This window comes from Amphiura filiformis, chromosome 19, assembly GCF_039555335.1.
Source record: "Amphiura filiformis chromosome 19, Afil_fr2py, whole genome shotgun sequence".
NCBI classification, from domain to species: Eukaryota; Metazoa; Echinodermata; class Ophiuroidea; order Amphilepidida; family Amphiuridae; genus Amphiura; species Amphiura filiformis.
Genome location: NC_092646.1, coordinates 21,346,548 through 21,364,703, shown reverse-complemented (window position 1 = coordinate 21,364,703; position 18,156 = coordinate 21,346,548). Strand labels below are relative to the sequence as shown.

Sequence of the window (18,156 nt, the reverse complement as noted above, 5' to 3'; positions counted from 1 at the left end):
CTGAATAGATAGTGATCGATCATAAGAGGGTAATTGACCCATTGACTGTAATGGATCACCCACGCTCTGCTGGCTCTCGAGGACATAAGTGGGTTGTTGATCAGCCAGGCTGTTCAAACTACCTACCCTAACCTCTTGAGCCTCGCCCAAGGTCGCTGTGTGTGGCGGACCACTCACGGCAGCTATGGGCGCGTGCATAGTGGCTACCACTGAAGTCAAGCCGTAGCTCGTCTCGGTAGCTGCCACTGTTTGCACTTGGGTCGCTGTCCCGTGAGAGACTGCGAGCCCAGCCCCGGTATAGCCGCTAGCCAGTCCCGGAGGACAGCCGGCAGCCATTCCAAGGCCCAGGGAATCACTCGGCGGTCCCACCATGGAACGCTGCCGTGTGACAACCCCAGTTGGTTCTGCTAAGACTACACCTGAAGCGTTAGCCCGGTATCGTCTCTGCTAAACCCATGCACGTTTTCATTCGACCCTTGCGGGAACGAAGGCGTGCTGCGTGCGTGGATCAACCCAGGCAAGCCCGGGTTCCACTGGCACGCTGCGTGCTACAGCCCGGCCGAGGCGAGTCCGCTGCACGCTGTATGCTAGGCTTCAACCCAGGCAAGCCCGGGGTCCCCTGCGCATAGTGTCCGTCGCCGGCTACTGCCGCGGGTGCGACACCCGCTCGTTCGCCAGCAATAGACGGGTGTCCACCTGCAAGAAGCTCGCTAGAGATCTCACTGGTAGACTGGTACTCGCCTGTTGGGGCAAGTACCGCCCTGCTGCCTGCTACTAGCTTAGACGTAAAGTCAGTGCTTTCGCTGGCTGCTAGGCCTTCGGGCTCGCTAGCAGTCCCCGGAGGGTCCGCCTGCTTGCCCGGGACCGGAGCCCCAGAGGTTACCTTAGCGTGGCCCTTGCCGGCCTCGCTAGTACCTACCATATCAATCTTACCTGTAGGCTTCTGTTTCTTAGTCTTCGTCTTCTGTCTGTGTCAAGACCTAAACGAAGCGCTACTTTCTAAATCCTCAAGTGGATGTCCGATAAGCCTATGCAAAAGGAAGCACACTTATTTGATTTAGAGCAATCCCTGTGGGAGTAGCAGAGTGGATGCGGGTCCCACTCTGGCACAAGGGAAGGGCATGATTGACAAGGCCTAGACATTGTAGTAATCGGGGGCGATAGCACTACCCCCGAACACAAGCTCAAGCCCAATAAACAGACCCACACGCACAGTGGCTGACGCTGATGTAGTGGTATGATATAAAAATATATATACAAAGGGATGAAAAACTGAAAACCTTTTGGGGAAGATTTGTCAGGCTGGTCCTTCGAAACCCACGAACTCTTAGCAGTAACTCGTCATCAGACGCGTACTGAAAGATATAACGATAGAGCACACCATAAACATAGCGATAATCACTCACCATACATGTATACACAGTACTGTACAAACATCTATTGTAACTTACTAGTCTGTTATAGTTGTTTTACGTGAGAACAAAAATAAAATGGCGTCCTAAGGGCGGCCATTTTGAAAACGTGTGTCCCGTATATGAACGGAAACACACATACAAGCTAAGTTTTTGGATCGTTTTTGTCACTTTTCTAGCCGAAAATGTCGTCAAAACTATCTCCCTAGCGACTATACTGGTTGGTTTTTACCTCAGTGTAACAAACAAACTGTATATCTCGTCCTTTGGTTCGTAATGATACTTAGCGTTGGTAAAGAAAAATCCACACGTCTATCTCATCTAGAAACCAAGGAGGATAAGGATGATTATCGTGTGACGTCACCGAATGGGTGAGTCCACTCGGGGATCGGGGGTTTTGTTATTTATTCATTTATGTGGGACAAAATGACTATTGGTTTTTCCGCATCTCGGGATCGATGCAAGAAGTATCTTAATCAACATCGGAAACGGTAAGATCGACCGGTGTACTGAGTCTCACCAAACATTTCAGGACGCAATTCGGAGGTATAACAATCAAAATGCTAAATGTATGAATTATCTTATGTATTATATAAATCCGCCGTAATTGCTATCTTCAGTAGATAGCAAAACAAATCACCAAACATTTCAGGACGCAATTGAGGTATAACAATCAAAATGCTAAATGTATGAATTATCTTTTGTATTATATAAACCCGCCGTAATTGCTATCTTCAGTAGATAGCAAAACAAATCACCAAACATTTCAGGACGCAATTCGGGGATATTACAATTGGCCGATCAAAATGCTGAATGTATGAATTTATTTTGTATTATATAAACTCGCCGTAATTGCTATCTTCAGTAGATAGCAAAACAAATATCAAACATAAAAATATACCAAAAGAGTTTCTTAACTGCTTCTAACTTGGCGTGCGTTCAGAAAAAAATAGCCAATATGCGAATGCAAAGCTGTATAAAGAAATGCTATTATGACGAAGCTAATAAAATTTAAAACTTGTATAGCAGACAAGATCCAAACTTAAATGCAAAACATAACTGATATATTAAAAGCGATGATGATTCAATACGCAATTGGGGCTATATTATTTGGCCGATCAAAGTGCTATATAAACCTCGCCCGTAATTGCTATCTACAGTAGATAGCAAAACAAATCACTGAACATTTCAGAACGCAATTCGGGGGTATAATAATTGGCCGATCAAAATGCTAAATGTATGAATTATCTTTTGTATTATATAAACCCGTCGTAATTGCTACCTTCATGATTTTGGGAGACTGGGAGTGAATTAAATGCTCTCGCCTCAAGAAAGCTCCATCCTGAAATGATGACTAGGCCTATTGCTGCACAACGTAACCATTTCACATGAGGTTTCATAAATACGCACACCCCTTTCATCCGACATAGGCCAACACATCCATTCATTCTCAGTTAGTGCATGGTAAGCTTTGGAAAGTTTTGATGATCAAATTCTGGCTTCTTTTTTATTGCAAAATTGGTTTTCACATAAAGTTAAGCAATTTCAGCACGACCGAACATATGAACCAAGTCCACTATTATGCGGTACTAACACACGACACACAAAATAATTGCACAGTGCTCATTGTTTTCTTTTGTTCCAAGTTTCTGGATGGCATTTTTATTTTCCTTCTGAGAGACAAAAATATTCTATATACATAAAGAGTATTCTATACAAACAGAACATGGATTTCATCAACAAGAAATACATTCCTTTTCTTATTGTGATACTGGACGGACTTCATCAAGGCCACAAAAAGAAAATTGTTTGATTGGCGTAAATTAGTAGGTTGGGATTTTTTTTTTTAACTTTTAAAGCTGTAAATTGATTTTGATAAAGGCCTTGGAACTTTTTTTCTTCTTTAAAAAAAAATTAAATCAATAAATTAATTAAAGTTTTATTCAGATTTCCTTTGACAGCATAACCATCGCGTATACGTGCGCAACATCAAGCGTGTGCATTGGACCTTGTGCAAATAATAGCGCTGGACGGCTAGCAGTACGCTTAATTTGTAAAAGGAAATCTGAAGAAAACTTTAATTAATTTTTTTTTGCAAAAAAACTAAAAAAAATCTAGGGTCGGGCCTAATTTTAGGGTCGGTCGGATTATGCCAATCAAACAATTTTTTTTTGTGGCCCAATTCTTTGGTCATTTCCCATAGTGACAACATATAAATGGCTAGAGTGGTTTAGAAGAAATCAGCACACTTGTTTGAATCTTTATATTAAACCCTGTACAATGATTATCAAACAATATACAATACATAATTACTGTGATATTCCATATCTGTGATACAATTTCCCAAAGACTTTCTGTTGCATTTTTGCAAGTTATCAAATCCATGGAGACACTCGACATCTTATCATGGATTTGAACATTAAAAGTCTTTGAGAATTTGGATCAGGAAGTATCAATATAGATCACTATAAACTTCCACAAAATGAGCGCAAAGTCGCAAGTTGGGAGTTTTGAGACATTCCAATTGTTGAGTTGCCGTTCTTTGTTTGAAGACATCTGTATACATGGTATAGTCAGTGGTATGTCTTTTGTGAATGAGGACATAATATGCTGTACTCTTAATTCAATCATGTCCCCATTCACAAAGCACATACCAGTACTGACTATAATGTTGGAGTGGCTCAAAACTCTGAACTTGTGAGTTTATAGTTACAAAGTAACTACCGTAAAAAACTTGATAGTGAGCACACTCATAGAAATGACTTGTTCAGCCTTGTTGGCTTAATTCAAAAGGAGTAAGTTTGGACAACTCAAAAATAGTGTAAAAGTTGCCAAAACAAAATTCATTTTAGTTATCCGAACTTAAAAATGCTGAAAAGCTCAAAAGTTCCGTCAACTAATCAACTCTGTTGGCATTACTTAAAAAGTTGATGTTCAGGGAACTTAGAAAAATAAACAAGGTTCAAAGAACCAATTAGTTGAGTTATTGTAACTCAACATGTAAGTTGATGTAACTCGTTCATATTAAGTTACTGGTACTTATTGTTTTGAGTTATCCCAATTTGGTACTTTGTTACTTAATTCACGTAATTGGATCATTTTCTGCACAATTAGCAGTATTCAAATATTTATTTTTGTAATCAGTGCAAAATTTTGTATACTATAGCACACCTCTAGAAAATTATGCTAACCTAGGCTAGTTTCATTTTCTGAGTTGTAACAACTCAATAAAGTAAGTGCAAATGAGTGCGACCAACATAATGATATCGAAGTCAGCGTTACTCAAATTATGATGCGTTGGCATTACTCGGAAAGTTGACGCAACGACTTACATCAACTTACTGAGTAATGCCAACGAACAATTTCTATGAGTGCATATGTGCTTGCTTTCGAGAGCTTTTAAAACATGCAAACGTGAAGAGCCCCATCCACAAAAGTGTAAAGGGTTTTGAGCAAATCATCGATAGACATAGTTATATACGAACAAGTAACCCTGCAAATGTGTGTCTCAACCCCATTAGCTCAGTTGGTAAAGCAGACTTTGGTACAATTTCATGTTTTCAAAAGCGTTCGATAGTATAAACCACATGTGCTAACTATCGAGTTTTTACAATATATCTCTACCATATTTTTAAAATATAATATCATTAACTGATATAACAGTTCAGCCTTGTCTTCATATTAATGCTTAAGGCCTACATTTTGGTTGGACCCAATGCAATCTTACCATAGGAAGACCTTATTGATGTAATGCATAGAATCAAGAGTCACTCTTACTAAAAATTGTGTTTCACTTGTTCAATTTTTTTGGTGTATAATTATAATAAATCGCAAATATCATAACAAAACTATGCAAGAATACAAAAATATGCCTAGTAGTTTCTTTCTGCATGCATAGTGTCAAGAAATGTGATAAAAATATACACATTTGTAACGAAGTATATCAAAATGAGACACTTTTGGGCAGGATCGTAAATGGAGAAATAGCAAAAAATCTGCCCACGTGATTTTTTACACAATTTGGGTTTGTTGCAAATTTGTGATCTTAATAATGTTTAAAGTATTGTCTGATAGTTTCAGACCGGAATATAACTGACATCTTGTATTTTTTCAGACATTTTTCAAGGTCATTCCTACTCTCAACATTGTCAATAATATTTCTAAAGGCCCGACCGATATCTCAATTTCCAATTTTATAATACCATAACTTACAAACTCACTATCTTCACTTAGGAATGTTTGATTTCATTGGGGAAAATGGCGTTGTGGAGCAAAATATCTCTATATTGAAGATATACAAAACACTCAAAATTGATAAACTGCCCATAAGTGTCTCTTTTTGATATGCCATGTCACATTTTGTTCATCAAATGATTGAATTCCTTGCTTTTGATTGCACATTAACTCTGCTATTTACATTATATTTTGTTCATTTTTAGTTGTTCTTTTAACTAAACAATAAATACATTGATTACATATAACATTTGCCATAAAAGTCATCAAATATAACATTTGACCTGCGAGGTCATTATTGCATTCAACCTTTGACCTGGCTATGTCACAAAAGCCAAGGACCTGTTTTCCATCGGGGGTGGAGCGACGACGACTTCATCCTTTGTGGTGAGAGAATCCATTTGTGCATCCAAGGAGGTGGAGTTAATATTGGTGGTGATGGCGTTGGAAGCTGATGTAGAGTCCGCGCTGAAACTCGGCCAATCTTTGAAGTCAAAATGACAATCGTTGAATACGCCTTTCATTCTTCTCCTGAAATTGCAAAATAGTAGAAAAAATACATATTGTCATATAATATATTGCTTCATGAAAAACATTAATATTTTGGAGGATAATTCATAAAGTTAATCTTGTGTGCATTTTTCTTCCATCTTTGTCTTTTCTATCTGTTTCTTTCTTTTGCCATATTGCTTTCTTTCTTTTTTTTCTTCATGTGTTTCTTTCCATCCCTTTCTCTCTCTCTCTCTTTCTCTCTCTCTCTCTCTAAACATTCTATTATTTTTTGCTTGTCTTTTGCTTCCTTTACTTGTCTTTTGCCTTTGTTCTTTAAATTTTTCTTTTCCTTTAATTCCTCGGATCTCCTCTTTTCCTTCACATAACAAGAATATGATGGCCATATTTAGCTACACATTTCTGACAACATTGTATCAGTAGAGTGGGGAAAATAACCTGACTTTTCATGGTCAGAAGGTTAAAACTCCTATTGGAAAACTAAACTTATACATGAGTTCCCAATGAAACACATGAAGGACTATTCCAGTTGAAATCCATACATCCTCCCAATGGAAGACATGACCTTAATTTCCTACACAGGGAGTATAGATTTCAAAGTAGATAACCCCATTTAAAATTCACACTCCCTGTGTGGAATATTAAGGTCACATCTTCCATATGGGATGTATGGATTTCAAATGGAATGGCCTTATACTGTTATAGCTACAAGTTAAAAACATTAAGTTAATGAAGAAGCTGCAACACATACAAATGTACAAAATGCGTGGCTAAAAAGAGGTGAAGGAGGCGAACCTGTATATAAACAGTGAATGGAGAGCCAATCCCTCTTTCATTGGCGATTGGGCCAGACTCCTCCATGTAATGTTGCTGCAGGGGGATCGCTACGCATCCTCTACAGCGAGTATGTTACCTTCCTAGATTTAAAGAATGCCGGCATCCATTTATACACCTGGGTAGAGAGGAGTTTTGAGGTGAAGCACCTTACTCAAGGGCACAACACGCATGGCCACAGCGGGGCTGGAACCCACAATCATGAGGCCTCATGTTCCTGACAGGACTCTCTATATCATGCAATGGCATAGCCAACCAGGTCTTGCATTCTGTACCATGTCTTCCTAGAAGGACTAGCAGTAACAAACAAACAATAAGACTTACCTGCTCATGTGCCTGACAGGACTCTCTATATCATGCAATGGCATAGCCAACCAGGTTTTACATTCTGTACCATGTCTTCCCAGAGGGACTAGAGGTAATGGCGGTAGTCTACTCTGCTCCACAGCTTTCTCTGATAATGATTGTCCTGTAATTAGGTAATGAAAACACCAACGTTACATCACTAATAAAATTCTAACTTTGCCTTGAGTATATCATAAACACATATTCCACACCTGTGCTCCCTAAGCATACTTGAATTCAGCGGACACCACTACAGTATTCGGACCTGGCGACATCGCTCATCTGGGTATACACGGAGCATTCAACTGCACGCTTACGCGCAAACTCTCTTTTGTAAACGCTTGTGCCATTTGCGCTATTTTTTAGTTCGCACACACATCCCTTACTTATCGTCGACCCCCACAGGCATACTTGAATTCAGCGGACGCCGCTACAACGTTCGAACCTGGCGACATGACTCTCTTTCATATACACTTGCATCATTTTTGCGCTATTTTTGAGTTCGCTCAGACAACCCTTACTTACTGTCTATCCCCACAGGCAGCGTGCCCACCTTCCCCTGTATGAGTATAATACTATAGGCACCAAAAGTGCTGCATTGAAAATGAAAGATGACATGTTGTCATCATTGTTATTGCTTCTAGCTTACTTCCGACTGGCGTAGTGACAACCAGCCTAGTTCACCAAATAGAGCTATTCCAGTTGAAATCAATACACCTTACGGAAGACGTAACCTTAATCTTCCACACAGGGAGTGTGAATATCAATGGGTTACATGTACCTGAATCCATTCTACACCCTCTGTGTGAAAAATTAAGGTCATATTGTCCATAGCCCATAATCTTACCTGTATAGCACCTAATGACCATCCTATCCTCATCATTTCTCTCTCTACGCTGAGCAATCAATGGATCATTTAATGCTCCTGTAGTTGCTGTGATGGGTGCTGGTCTTGGTGCCACTAGGCTTAGAGGATCATATTCTTTCTCATCAAAAGTGTCTAGAAATACATAGCCCTGTGTGTTTAAAAATGAAGAAACTGTTAGGTCTATTTTGAACCATGAAACATAAACTAAACCTCTGACCCTTCTAGTGGTTCAGTCAGCTCAAATAGCCATGCTATATATAGCCTTGATTTATTCATATCTTATTTTTCTCATCAAAAGTATCTTGAAAGATATGCCCTAAAAACTAATAAAACTAATATACAGAGAGGGCAAGAACTTTATTTGGTTGAAAACGGTCAAAAATTGGCCTCAAAATCTGTAAAAAAGTGAGTTTTTCGGGGCAAATAATAGCGGTTGCTATGTACGGGCTATGCCAACCGACGGGCTATGCCAATCTAGCAGAAAGCGTGCTATCGTAAGCACGTTGGTGTACACGCCACTTAACACACACGCACGAGGCGCATATGCCATTCCGCTAGTACAGCTAATGAAGGAAAAACATTGAAGTTCTGGAATTTGATAACTGGTAACAAAGGATCTTTGAACAAATTCATTAGGAATGTTGATTCAAACTAAGAATTTTGTTTGTTATGAACAACTCCAACTAAAAAAGAAGATGATTTACTCACGTTTTAGTGACGCTTTACCACTACGCTAGTGGTTTCATCAGACTGGCAACTCATCACATCTGACTGTTTCATTTCATGCAGCGTAGAGGGCGTGATGAGCTGGTCAAAGATGTTGTAGAGTGCGTAGGCCACTTCATCCTTGAGGTGACAGTCTGATGAAACCACTAGTGTAGTGGTGAAATCCCGGGTTGAAGCGTCAGTAAAACGTGAGTAAATCACCTTCGTTTTTAGTTGGAATTGTTCATAACGAACAAAATTCACAGTGGTAACAAAGTAGTTTAAATTTCTGTCTCATTAGTGAAATCTTCTTTATTTCTTTTTTCCCTACCTTTTTGTTTCTATGGTTTATGTAGTCATTAAACAGTTCTCGTTTCTTGCGATCCACAGCTGCATAGTTGCCTTTCATTGCTCTGTAAATCTTGTCTTGAATCGGTTCAAAGATTTGTTCGCTCCATTTCTTGTACAGCATCTCCTTTTTGCGCTTGTCTAGGAATGATTTATGGAGTAATTCGTTCTCAATATCCTGCAAAAAAAAATTAAAAGATAACATGAAAATATATATATGTAGAAAATGTTCATCTGAAGTAAATTTTTTATTTCTCCCATGGTCGGAACTGTGCGTATCACGTATATGAGCATAAACACACAGGCGATAAAAAATCACACTGATTGGCTGATCACCAGTCTTGGCAACAAGATTGGTTTAACCCATAATGATCATCGGTGTGTATAGGAGGACAGGCACTTTATGGCTGCAGAATAAAGTTTACAGTACAAATGCGCAAAGTGCATGAAAATTTTGCCATATTTAAGCTAAACTGGTGAAATATATACAGTTGGATAAACTCTGGACCAGAAAATTTGAGTGCACTGGTTCGAACCCGACAGTTCTGATTATTTTGCCCTCTCAATTTATGTCAATTCCCCAGAGCTTTCCATTCTGTTAAATGCTGTGGGGGGCACTCAACTTTAGAAGTGACAGGTATATGTGCCTCCCAGCATTCCAAAGTAGGGGCCTATCGGTACAAAACATTGTTTTAAAAACAGGGGGTCATTGAGTACAAACAAAATGAAAAAGGCGGTCATTGTGTAAAATATAGTGAAAAGGGGGACATTGGGTATAAAATGTCAAAAATGGGTCATTGGGTAGAAAATTTTGAAAAACAAATGGAGCAAAATTCTATTTCTTGTCCCAAATTTACAATACAAACTTGCTGAAATAACAGAATTTGAAAGCTTCTGGATTACTATGTGGCATTTTGATGATACAATTTTAGGAAAAAAGGGGGTCATTGGGTAGCCGGCCCTGATAAAAAGGGGGTCATCTGGTACGACTTTAACAAAAAAGAGGGTCATTGGGTATATTCAACTTTAAAAAAGGGGACCAATTGACAGGCACATACCGTAACTTCAAAAGTTGAGTGCCCTCCCCCCGGTTTAATGAAGATAGAAGACTACTTACCCTAACAAATGAGTTTTCTCTATCTAATACTGCCATGTACATATTTTTGGTATTCTTTGATTCAGGGTCAGCCTTTTCCTGTAGAAGAATATGTGAATGATAGAACTTGTTAACATTATGGATTTTCTGTCTGTCCAATTTATGATTAATCACTGGTTATGACACAGTATTAAACACCTCAAGGACACACAGTTTAACATGTCTGTGAAAATTAGAAAAAAATAAGAAAATAATAGGATTGTATCACATGTATCAAAGCAAAAATGGAGAAAACTGATGAATGATGTGTTATAAGGTAAATTCCAAAAAAGAAGTGTCTTTTAAAAAGAACAACTTGATGCGCGACACATAATTTGGTGCTTCACTTGAAGAGTTCAGAATATGCGATATATGCCATGTTCAAACTTTTAGCATTGAGGTGACCAACATCTGTCCTTAATACTAGCTTTTGACACCCTACTTTGAAAAATCCAATGTCTATTTCTGAAACTATGAACAAAAACAGCAAATATTTTCTTATATTGATCTTTATGTTATGTTTTCTCAAATCAAGAAGCATTGTTCAGAACTCTTGGTTTGATCAATTTTAAGAGTATTTAATGATGATATCATCCTCTTTTTATGACATTTTTCAGTAGATATCCATGAAAAAAGCTTATTCCCAAAATTTCAGTTGATTTTGCATTGGCGAGTTATGCATGATTATGTTCCATAGACAATGTACGTGTTGTAACACCAGAACTTTTCACCAAAGTTCACAATATTTTTGCTAAACAAATTAATCTGCAAGAATTCTTTGTACATTATGTAGCCAGAGGTTTTTGAGGAAAGTGGTGGATCACAAAATGCCCTTTTAATGCTCACAAGTCTATGAAATAATTCGTTGTCATAAATTTGTCCCCTTCCTTCTCTGTAGTATTGATTTCATTTATTTACCACACTAATGGAATCAGTAGCACCAGGTAGCAGCACCCAGCAACAAAAGATAACCAACTATTAGCACCGTAATGGGAAACATAAACCAACATCTATTGAAGTTTGAGTAAACATCTACAGACTCTATGTATACACAGAAATCAAATACACTTCTACAAACCAGATTGAGACCACACACACATTTGAAATACTTTAGAATATCTTCTGAACTGAAATGTGTACGGCGCACCATCGATGTTATTGATAGAGACTGGAACTTTTTTTAAACAATATTTGAAAAAATTCAGTAGGTTTTTACAGAAGAGCTGTACTGATAACAATATACCGGTATTTCATATTTTGAATATGGCATGTGAGCACTGAACAATAATAGCAAACTGGCCCAATTTGGGCTAAAAGGAAAGCGGGCAATTTGCTAAATCATGATGCAAGGGAACTACATCAATCACATGGTAAAAGATACATGTGCCCAACAGGGTCTTAGCCATGATTTGACAAATGTCCATCATTTTCACCAAAATTTTTCCTGTCCTCAATTTGACCCTGAAAACATACATGTAAACCAAACCTCTGCACCTTCTAGGGGTTCAGTAACTGTAATTGCTGCAGCCTTCAGTTACTAGACTGGTCTTGTTTTGAGTTCACAAAACTCATTCAAGCATTCTTTTTAGAATTGAATATCTGCCGAATCTTTTCTGCCCCATGAGCAATGCCCATCCAAAATGATGGGTGGATGGGTCGCTGGTGTCCAAAGTTACACAATTGAAATGGCATGGGGGCAAAGGCAGGAAGACAATAATTGCTTTACTGCTTTGGGTCCCTGTAACTATAGTATAAAGTGAAGAGATCTCACCTGAATGCCTCTGACTGATTTATGGCAAAGCCAGTTTTGAATCTTTGGTGTTTGGTCTAGAGTTGATCGACTGCTTCCTGCAGATACTACTGTTGTATTTGATCGGTTTTTTGATGGACTTGTCCATGGTCTTCTTTCTGTTGGTGATGCAACTGTCCTTTGTCTTCTTCTTCCAGGCTGTTCAAGAGACAAAATAGTTAAATGCAAGTTACAAAATGATTTTAAATTTTTAGTACAAAACATGGGAAGTCTTTTGAGAACAAACAATTCTATAATAAACCAAAAGGTATCTGGGTTCCAGCTCTCAGTCCTATAACCAGCCTGGTCACCATATCATGCAAGCCTCAAAATTCAAGGAGGCCATGGCTGAATTGCCCTCGAGACTTCTAGGCCTTCAATATCAAAGCATTCTGAAATTCTGCAGCCTTTGCCATTAAAGCTTTGTGCCTTTTGCTCACTGGAAAAAGCCTACTGGTTTCTTCTATTAACCTATTTTAGCTGAAATGTTTTGCAATCGGGAAGGCTGCCCCTATATGATAGCAGCATGCATTGAATAGAGAGTTAATTATGAATTTTAAAAAAAAAAAAATTTTAAATTTTTAAACATAATTTAATGTGGTTGAAAGTATATAAAATCAGATACCGGGTCCTGTAGAATAATATTTCTAATAATTGAAAGCTGAATGATTGAAGCATACATTCATTTAAAATTTATTATTGCAATTACTGTACTGTGCTTGTCATAACATCATAATTAAAAGTAAATTAAACTCAGCACCAGTAGTAATTCAATTGTATCTACAGTTTAATTAAAAGCACCATTTGAAGGTAGACCTATTATAGTGTGCGCTTGTATGAAGCCTATTAAGATTGTGATACTGATAACTGCTAAAGCCTCAATAGTCAATACAAGTCAACACCACAAGGGGGGTGTCATTTTCTTAGGAAGAGGTGGGTCATGAATATATATGGGCCTGGGGGTAGTAATAGAATCTTTAGACCAAAAAGAGGGGGGTATTATTAGTTATTAGGTGAAGCGGAGGTATGGTACGGGAAATTATCGTGACACTGAGCGCACGATAATTTCCCGTACCATACCGACGCTGAACCTAATAACGAATTTATCATACCACTAAGTCATTCTAAATATTGAAATAATTACGTTTTTAAACATTTTAATTGCTGCTAAATAGGAAAAACATTACAAAAAATAGATAACTGTTCCGCGTATTACAGATTGCGTGCATTTTACGCGCCTGATTTACACAAATCGCCTTTATACGCATACCTCGCCGTACACGCGTATCGGGCTTGCGAAATACGCTCTCACTGACTAGATATAAAGCGTAAAATACGCAATCACTGACTAGATACGAAAATATATCAGGTTAGTGGTGTTCTTTGATGTTTCCCTTATAGTGGTATGATACAAATTTTTACACCAAAAGGATGGCAACTCAAATATTCTGCACAATGAGAGCGCATTCGTTTAACTTATAATCAAAATTTTAACACTCTCTGCACAGTGCATACACTTTCTTCACATTAAAAATTTGCCTCATCAGGTCACCAATGTATTCATGATCGACCCACCCCCTGAAGAAAACGACATCCCCCAAGTGGTGGGAAATGGGATGAATATTAAATTTGTGAACCAAACTTAAGGTATAAAATTTAAAAATGCCATATTGTTGAGTCCATCTTTCTGACTTTGGGGTTTGGACTTTGGTAACAAAGTTTCACTGGTATTTGACGTTGGTGAAGTACAGCATGTCTGGCAATGCCGACTCAACCAGAACCAGAACGACCAACCTTTTTTCCCATGTTATGCGGCCAAATATTAAACTTACATTCCACCTTGCATTTATAGAAATTGCAATTGAATGAACAGCTGTACAAGTAGGCCTACACTCTCCTCCCATAGACGACTGTGGGAATGAACTTTGACTGATCGGATATTCCTGTGATTTTATTTTTCATTTACAACACTGGTGGTACTTCCAAGGTCGGTTTAAACCTTGGTTTGTTAAAAATATGAAAGTTCTGGGACAGGGGGTCAATCCGAGTTATCCGACCTAACTTAACAATAATTGAAAAAAAATCAAAACAGGTTCTTCGAAAAGTGCAAAGTTTATCACCATTGAAATACTCTGTGAGCCCAGCCATGATATCCCCCAGCAGGGTTCTTGTTTTTGCGCATCATTGTGTCCAGATGCGTATAATTTTATAAATTTGGATGCGCCACCAATCTTTCTGCATACCGGTATGTGTATCTTGCATCCGCGTGGACCCAACAATTTTTCACAGGTCTGTTTCCGAGTCTGACCATGTTTTGGACCAAAACTGTCATGGAAATATTAAAGGAAATTTATCATGAGATGGACATGATGGAATATGACATCAAAAATACACGTACGAGTAGCAACAACTTTCCTAAGGCTAATGAAAGTCAATTCCCAGTTTCCCGTTACATAATTTTTCATGACTGTGTAGGTGACCATTTCATTATTCATTATTCATTATTTTACACCATTTCATTATTGCATCTGTTACAGGTGTAAACCAATAGCTGCCCATGTATACATGTGATAAATCACAGTTTGTAGTTTACAGATGTAGTTTACAACCACATGAAGGTGATTGTACAACTATTATCAAAAGTTTCACAATATTTTTTACGGGATGAGATCAGAGCAGATCAAAAAGTGCGGGACAGAGAATTGAATAGGTACTCATTATTAATTCATTATTAGCCATATACCATGCTCCTATATGCAAAGAAAATCCCTGAAAATCAACAGAAAGAGATTTATGATATATTTAAAAACACAATTATTTATTTGTATATTTAAAAGTTTGTTAGAAATCAACATTTATTCAAAATAATGAAATATTTGGCCAACAATTTGTTTTGAGCGGAGTAGGGTAACGGGAAACTTTGAATCGACTTTCATTAGCCTAAACAAGGGATTGCCATTAGGATCATCATGATCATGGATTGCATATCACGGCGTTTCCCAGTAAAATCATGAATTTCACGGCATTTCCCAGTTTGATTAATCATGAATTTCAGATGGACGCACAAATATCTGTGTGGTTTCAAGTTTTTGCGACCCCTTGTCGGCAAACTTGCATGGATCCACATTCCACAAAGACGCAAATTTTTTAAGCCTTAACGCAATAATGCAGTGCACTGACTGCACTCTGTTCTGAATTATCGAACTTGCTTATTTTTTTAAAGATATTTTTAAGCACAATATTGATGCAGAATGAATTTCATTTTATTTACGAATTTGATTTAATAAAAAAAGATATCTTAGAAAGTAATTCTTGGCTAGGAATCATGGGAAACTATACCTAGAGTTTTATTATCATTTATCGACATGATTTTTATGAAAATGTGCAAGTGGAGTTACTAAGTCATTGTTAAGTTGAAATGCATTCAATGCAATGCATGCATGAACATGATGAATGATTGATTGATACTCACAGAAGAATGGATCCTTTCTGGTGTCACATTTGCCAGTAGTTCTTCTCGTAATGATGGAGCATGGACTTTTATTCCACCACTATATCCGTTTCTTGTCATCATTTTCCGTTTCCTGAGTGTAACTATAGAACACCTGTCGCAATACAGTCGAGTATTATACGGATCTTCACTTATAATTTATTATCGATCTGTTTCTCCCATACATTTTGTGTACACAAGGAAGTGACGAGCAACACATTAGTTTATACGATGTGTTCCGCCGCTTTGAGCCGCATTGGAATTCATACGCGCCCATTTTTGTAAGTTTTCTGTTAATTTTGAAGCAAAATAAATGAGTTATTTATGATTAATATGATATTTGTTGTACATCCAAATAGTTGCAAACAACATTCTGTTATTATGTGGCATATAAATTGAGATTTTAAGGAGAACTATATTTTTATTTTCTGTGTCGTCTCTGTGGAGATGACCTTTGAACTTTTGACCCGACCTCTTCCACCTGTCATGCCTTGTCGGTAAGCGTTGGATTCGTGCGCTTAGAAGGAGGTCATGAATATTTATATTATGACGTTTTCAATAGCTTCGGGGAAAACTTTTTTATAGCAAGCGCGTTACGACCGGCCCCTGCTCACTAGCTATTTTCTCATAGGGCCTACATTTTTAGAGTAAAACGCGGAAAGGTAGCACCAAATATTGGGCTGTAATCACTCATTTCAAAACAAAGAAAATACTGCAAGTAGGCCTAATAGTGAACGAGAAAGGGCCTAAATGTAGGCCTACTATAGGCCTGCGTTAACCTTTAAATTCTTGAAAACCTGAAGACTTTATCACACACGGGCACACTGCCAAATGATAATTATAAGCCTCATGGGTGACATTTAATAAATATTTTTTTTGAAAATTATCCCGAGATAGTTATGTTATCTCGGGATAATTATCCCGAAGTTATGTTATCCCGGGATAAACATGTTATCTCGGGGTAATTATCCCGAGATAATCATATTATCCCGGGATAATCATGTTATCTCGGGGAATCAGGTTATCCCGGGATAATCAGGTTATCCCGGGATAATTATCCCGAAACAATCATGTTATCCCGGGAAAATCAGATTATCCCGAGATAATCATGTTATCCCGGGATAGCCTAATCATATTATCCCGGGATAATTATCCCGAGATAATCATGTTATCCCGAGATAATCATGCTTATTCCCAAGTTTGATCACAGCCATATTGTAGGCCTGCATGCTATGATCTTAGACCTATAGGCCATTGGGTTATTTTTTGACATTGCAATACATAAATGGAACCATCCACATTTATTGTGTTTGTAGGCCTATAGGTCGTGTTGTAGGCCAATCAGAGCAATTTAAACGGCCAAAATAGCCAGTGGGATTAGGCCTAGGCCTAGTTATCTTCAGTAGAGATATCAGATCAATGTAACTAACGTCAGTAGATAGCAGATCGACATGGGCCTAGCTATCTTCTGTAGGCTAGATAGCAGATCAATATCGCTCATTCTACAAAATCCGGTGCCAATAGCCTTTTTTCCATTCTTTGGTCCACAAACACTTTGTCGAGCATTTAGGGCATCAAATATGTTGTTTTTCTGGTAGAACGCAACGAGATCTACACGGACATATATAGTTTTTCCATACTTTAAATGCTTTCTTCAGCCTGATTAACCCTTGCAAAGGCTCAAAAATCGCTAAAAATGCGTTTCCACTGCTCAAGTGTCACATCTAACCCTGGATATTTTCTTTGAATAAATGCGATTTCTTTACATATTTGTTGTGTTTTAATTAGATAACGCACCATCATATTGTTTATCAACATTATTTTTAGTGATTAAAACGTCTTTGTGTAATTCTAAAATAAAACGCTGTGAGCTACGTTACCCCTTTTTAACACACGTTATTGGAAAGAAGTAAAATAGAGGTAGGCCCTACATGTATCAATGTAATTTGCGGTCTTTGAAAGGAAACACTCATAGGTTTTTAAAAATCACAGTAAAAATCGTGATGCTGTAGCATTTTTGGCATAGAAATGTTGTAAACATTGAAATTTCGACCGACCATGTTAAGATTGGTGAGCTACGTTACCAGGATTCTATAGTAGGCCTATGCACTTGTATTACATGTACTTCCTAATAATATGTGAAAGCTACCAGTGGTCGAACCCCGATAACGTTCTAACGTTAGCAAATCACATTAAAAACATTAAAAACCAGTGAACTACATTACTGTGAGCTACGTTACACATTCATTTACGCATCTTCAAAACTTCTATGAAATGGTGAAATCTGTTTTACATTTCACTCAAGTGATCTTTAATTTGCTTTTTATGACCTTGGATTGAGTAAAACCAGCCCATTTTGTAGTCGGTAACGTAGCTCACATTACATAGAGAGTTTTAGTGTTACAAAACATCATGACTTCCTGAAAGAAAAATATGCAAGTGGTGTTGGCAATTTTTTACATCTGAAAGTGGTGATACATTTACTCT

The 18,156-nt window shown here is 37.9% G+C and overlaps 1 protein-coding gene across 1 annotated transcript; it reads right to left on the bottom strand.

Annotated features, from left to right (window-relative positions):
* Window positions 1–4,300: 4,300 nt before the first annotated feature.
* On the bottom strand, window positions 4,301–15,824 carry LOC140141041 (protein FAM228B-like). Its single transcript, XM_072162819.1, has 7 exons — window positions 15,652–15,824; window positions 12,162–12,338; window positions 10,373–10,450; window positions 9,239–9,433; window positions 8,182–8,350; window positions 7,314–7,458; window positions 4,301–6,176 (listed from the first exon to the last, which is right to left on the bottom strand). Exons 1-7 carry the CDS (start codon window positions 15,751–15,753, stop codon window positions 5,966–5,968), a joined length of 1,077 nt encoding a protein of 358 aa, XP_072018920.1. The 5' UTR covers window positions 15,754–15,824; the 3' UTR covers window positions 4,301–5,965.
* Between the last annotated feature and the right edge of the window lie 2,332 nt (window positions 15,825–18,156).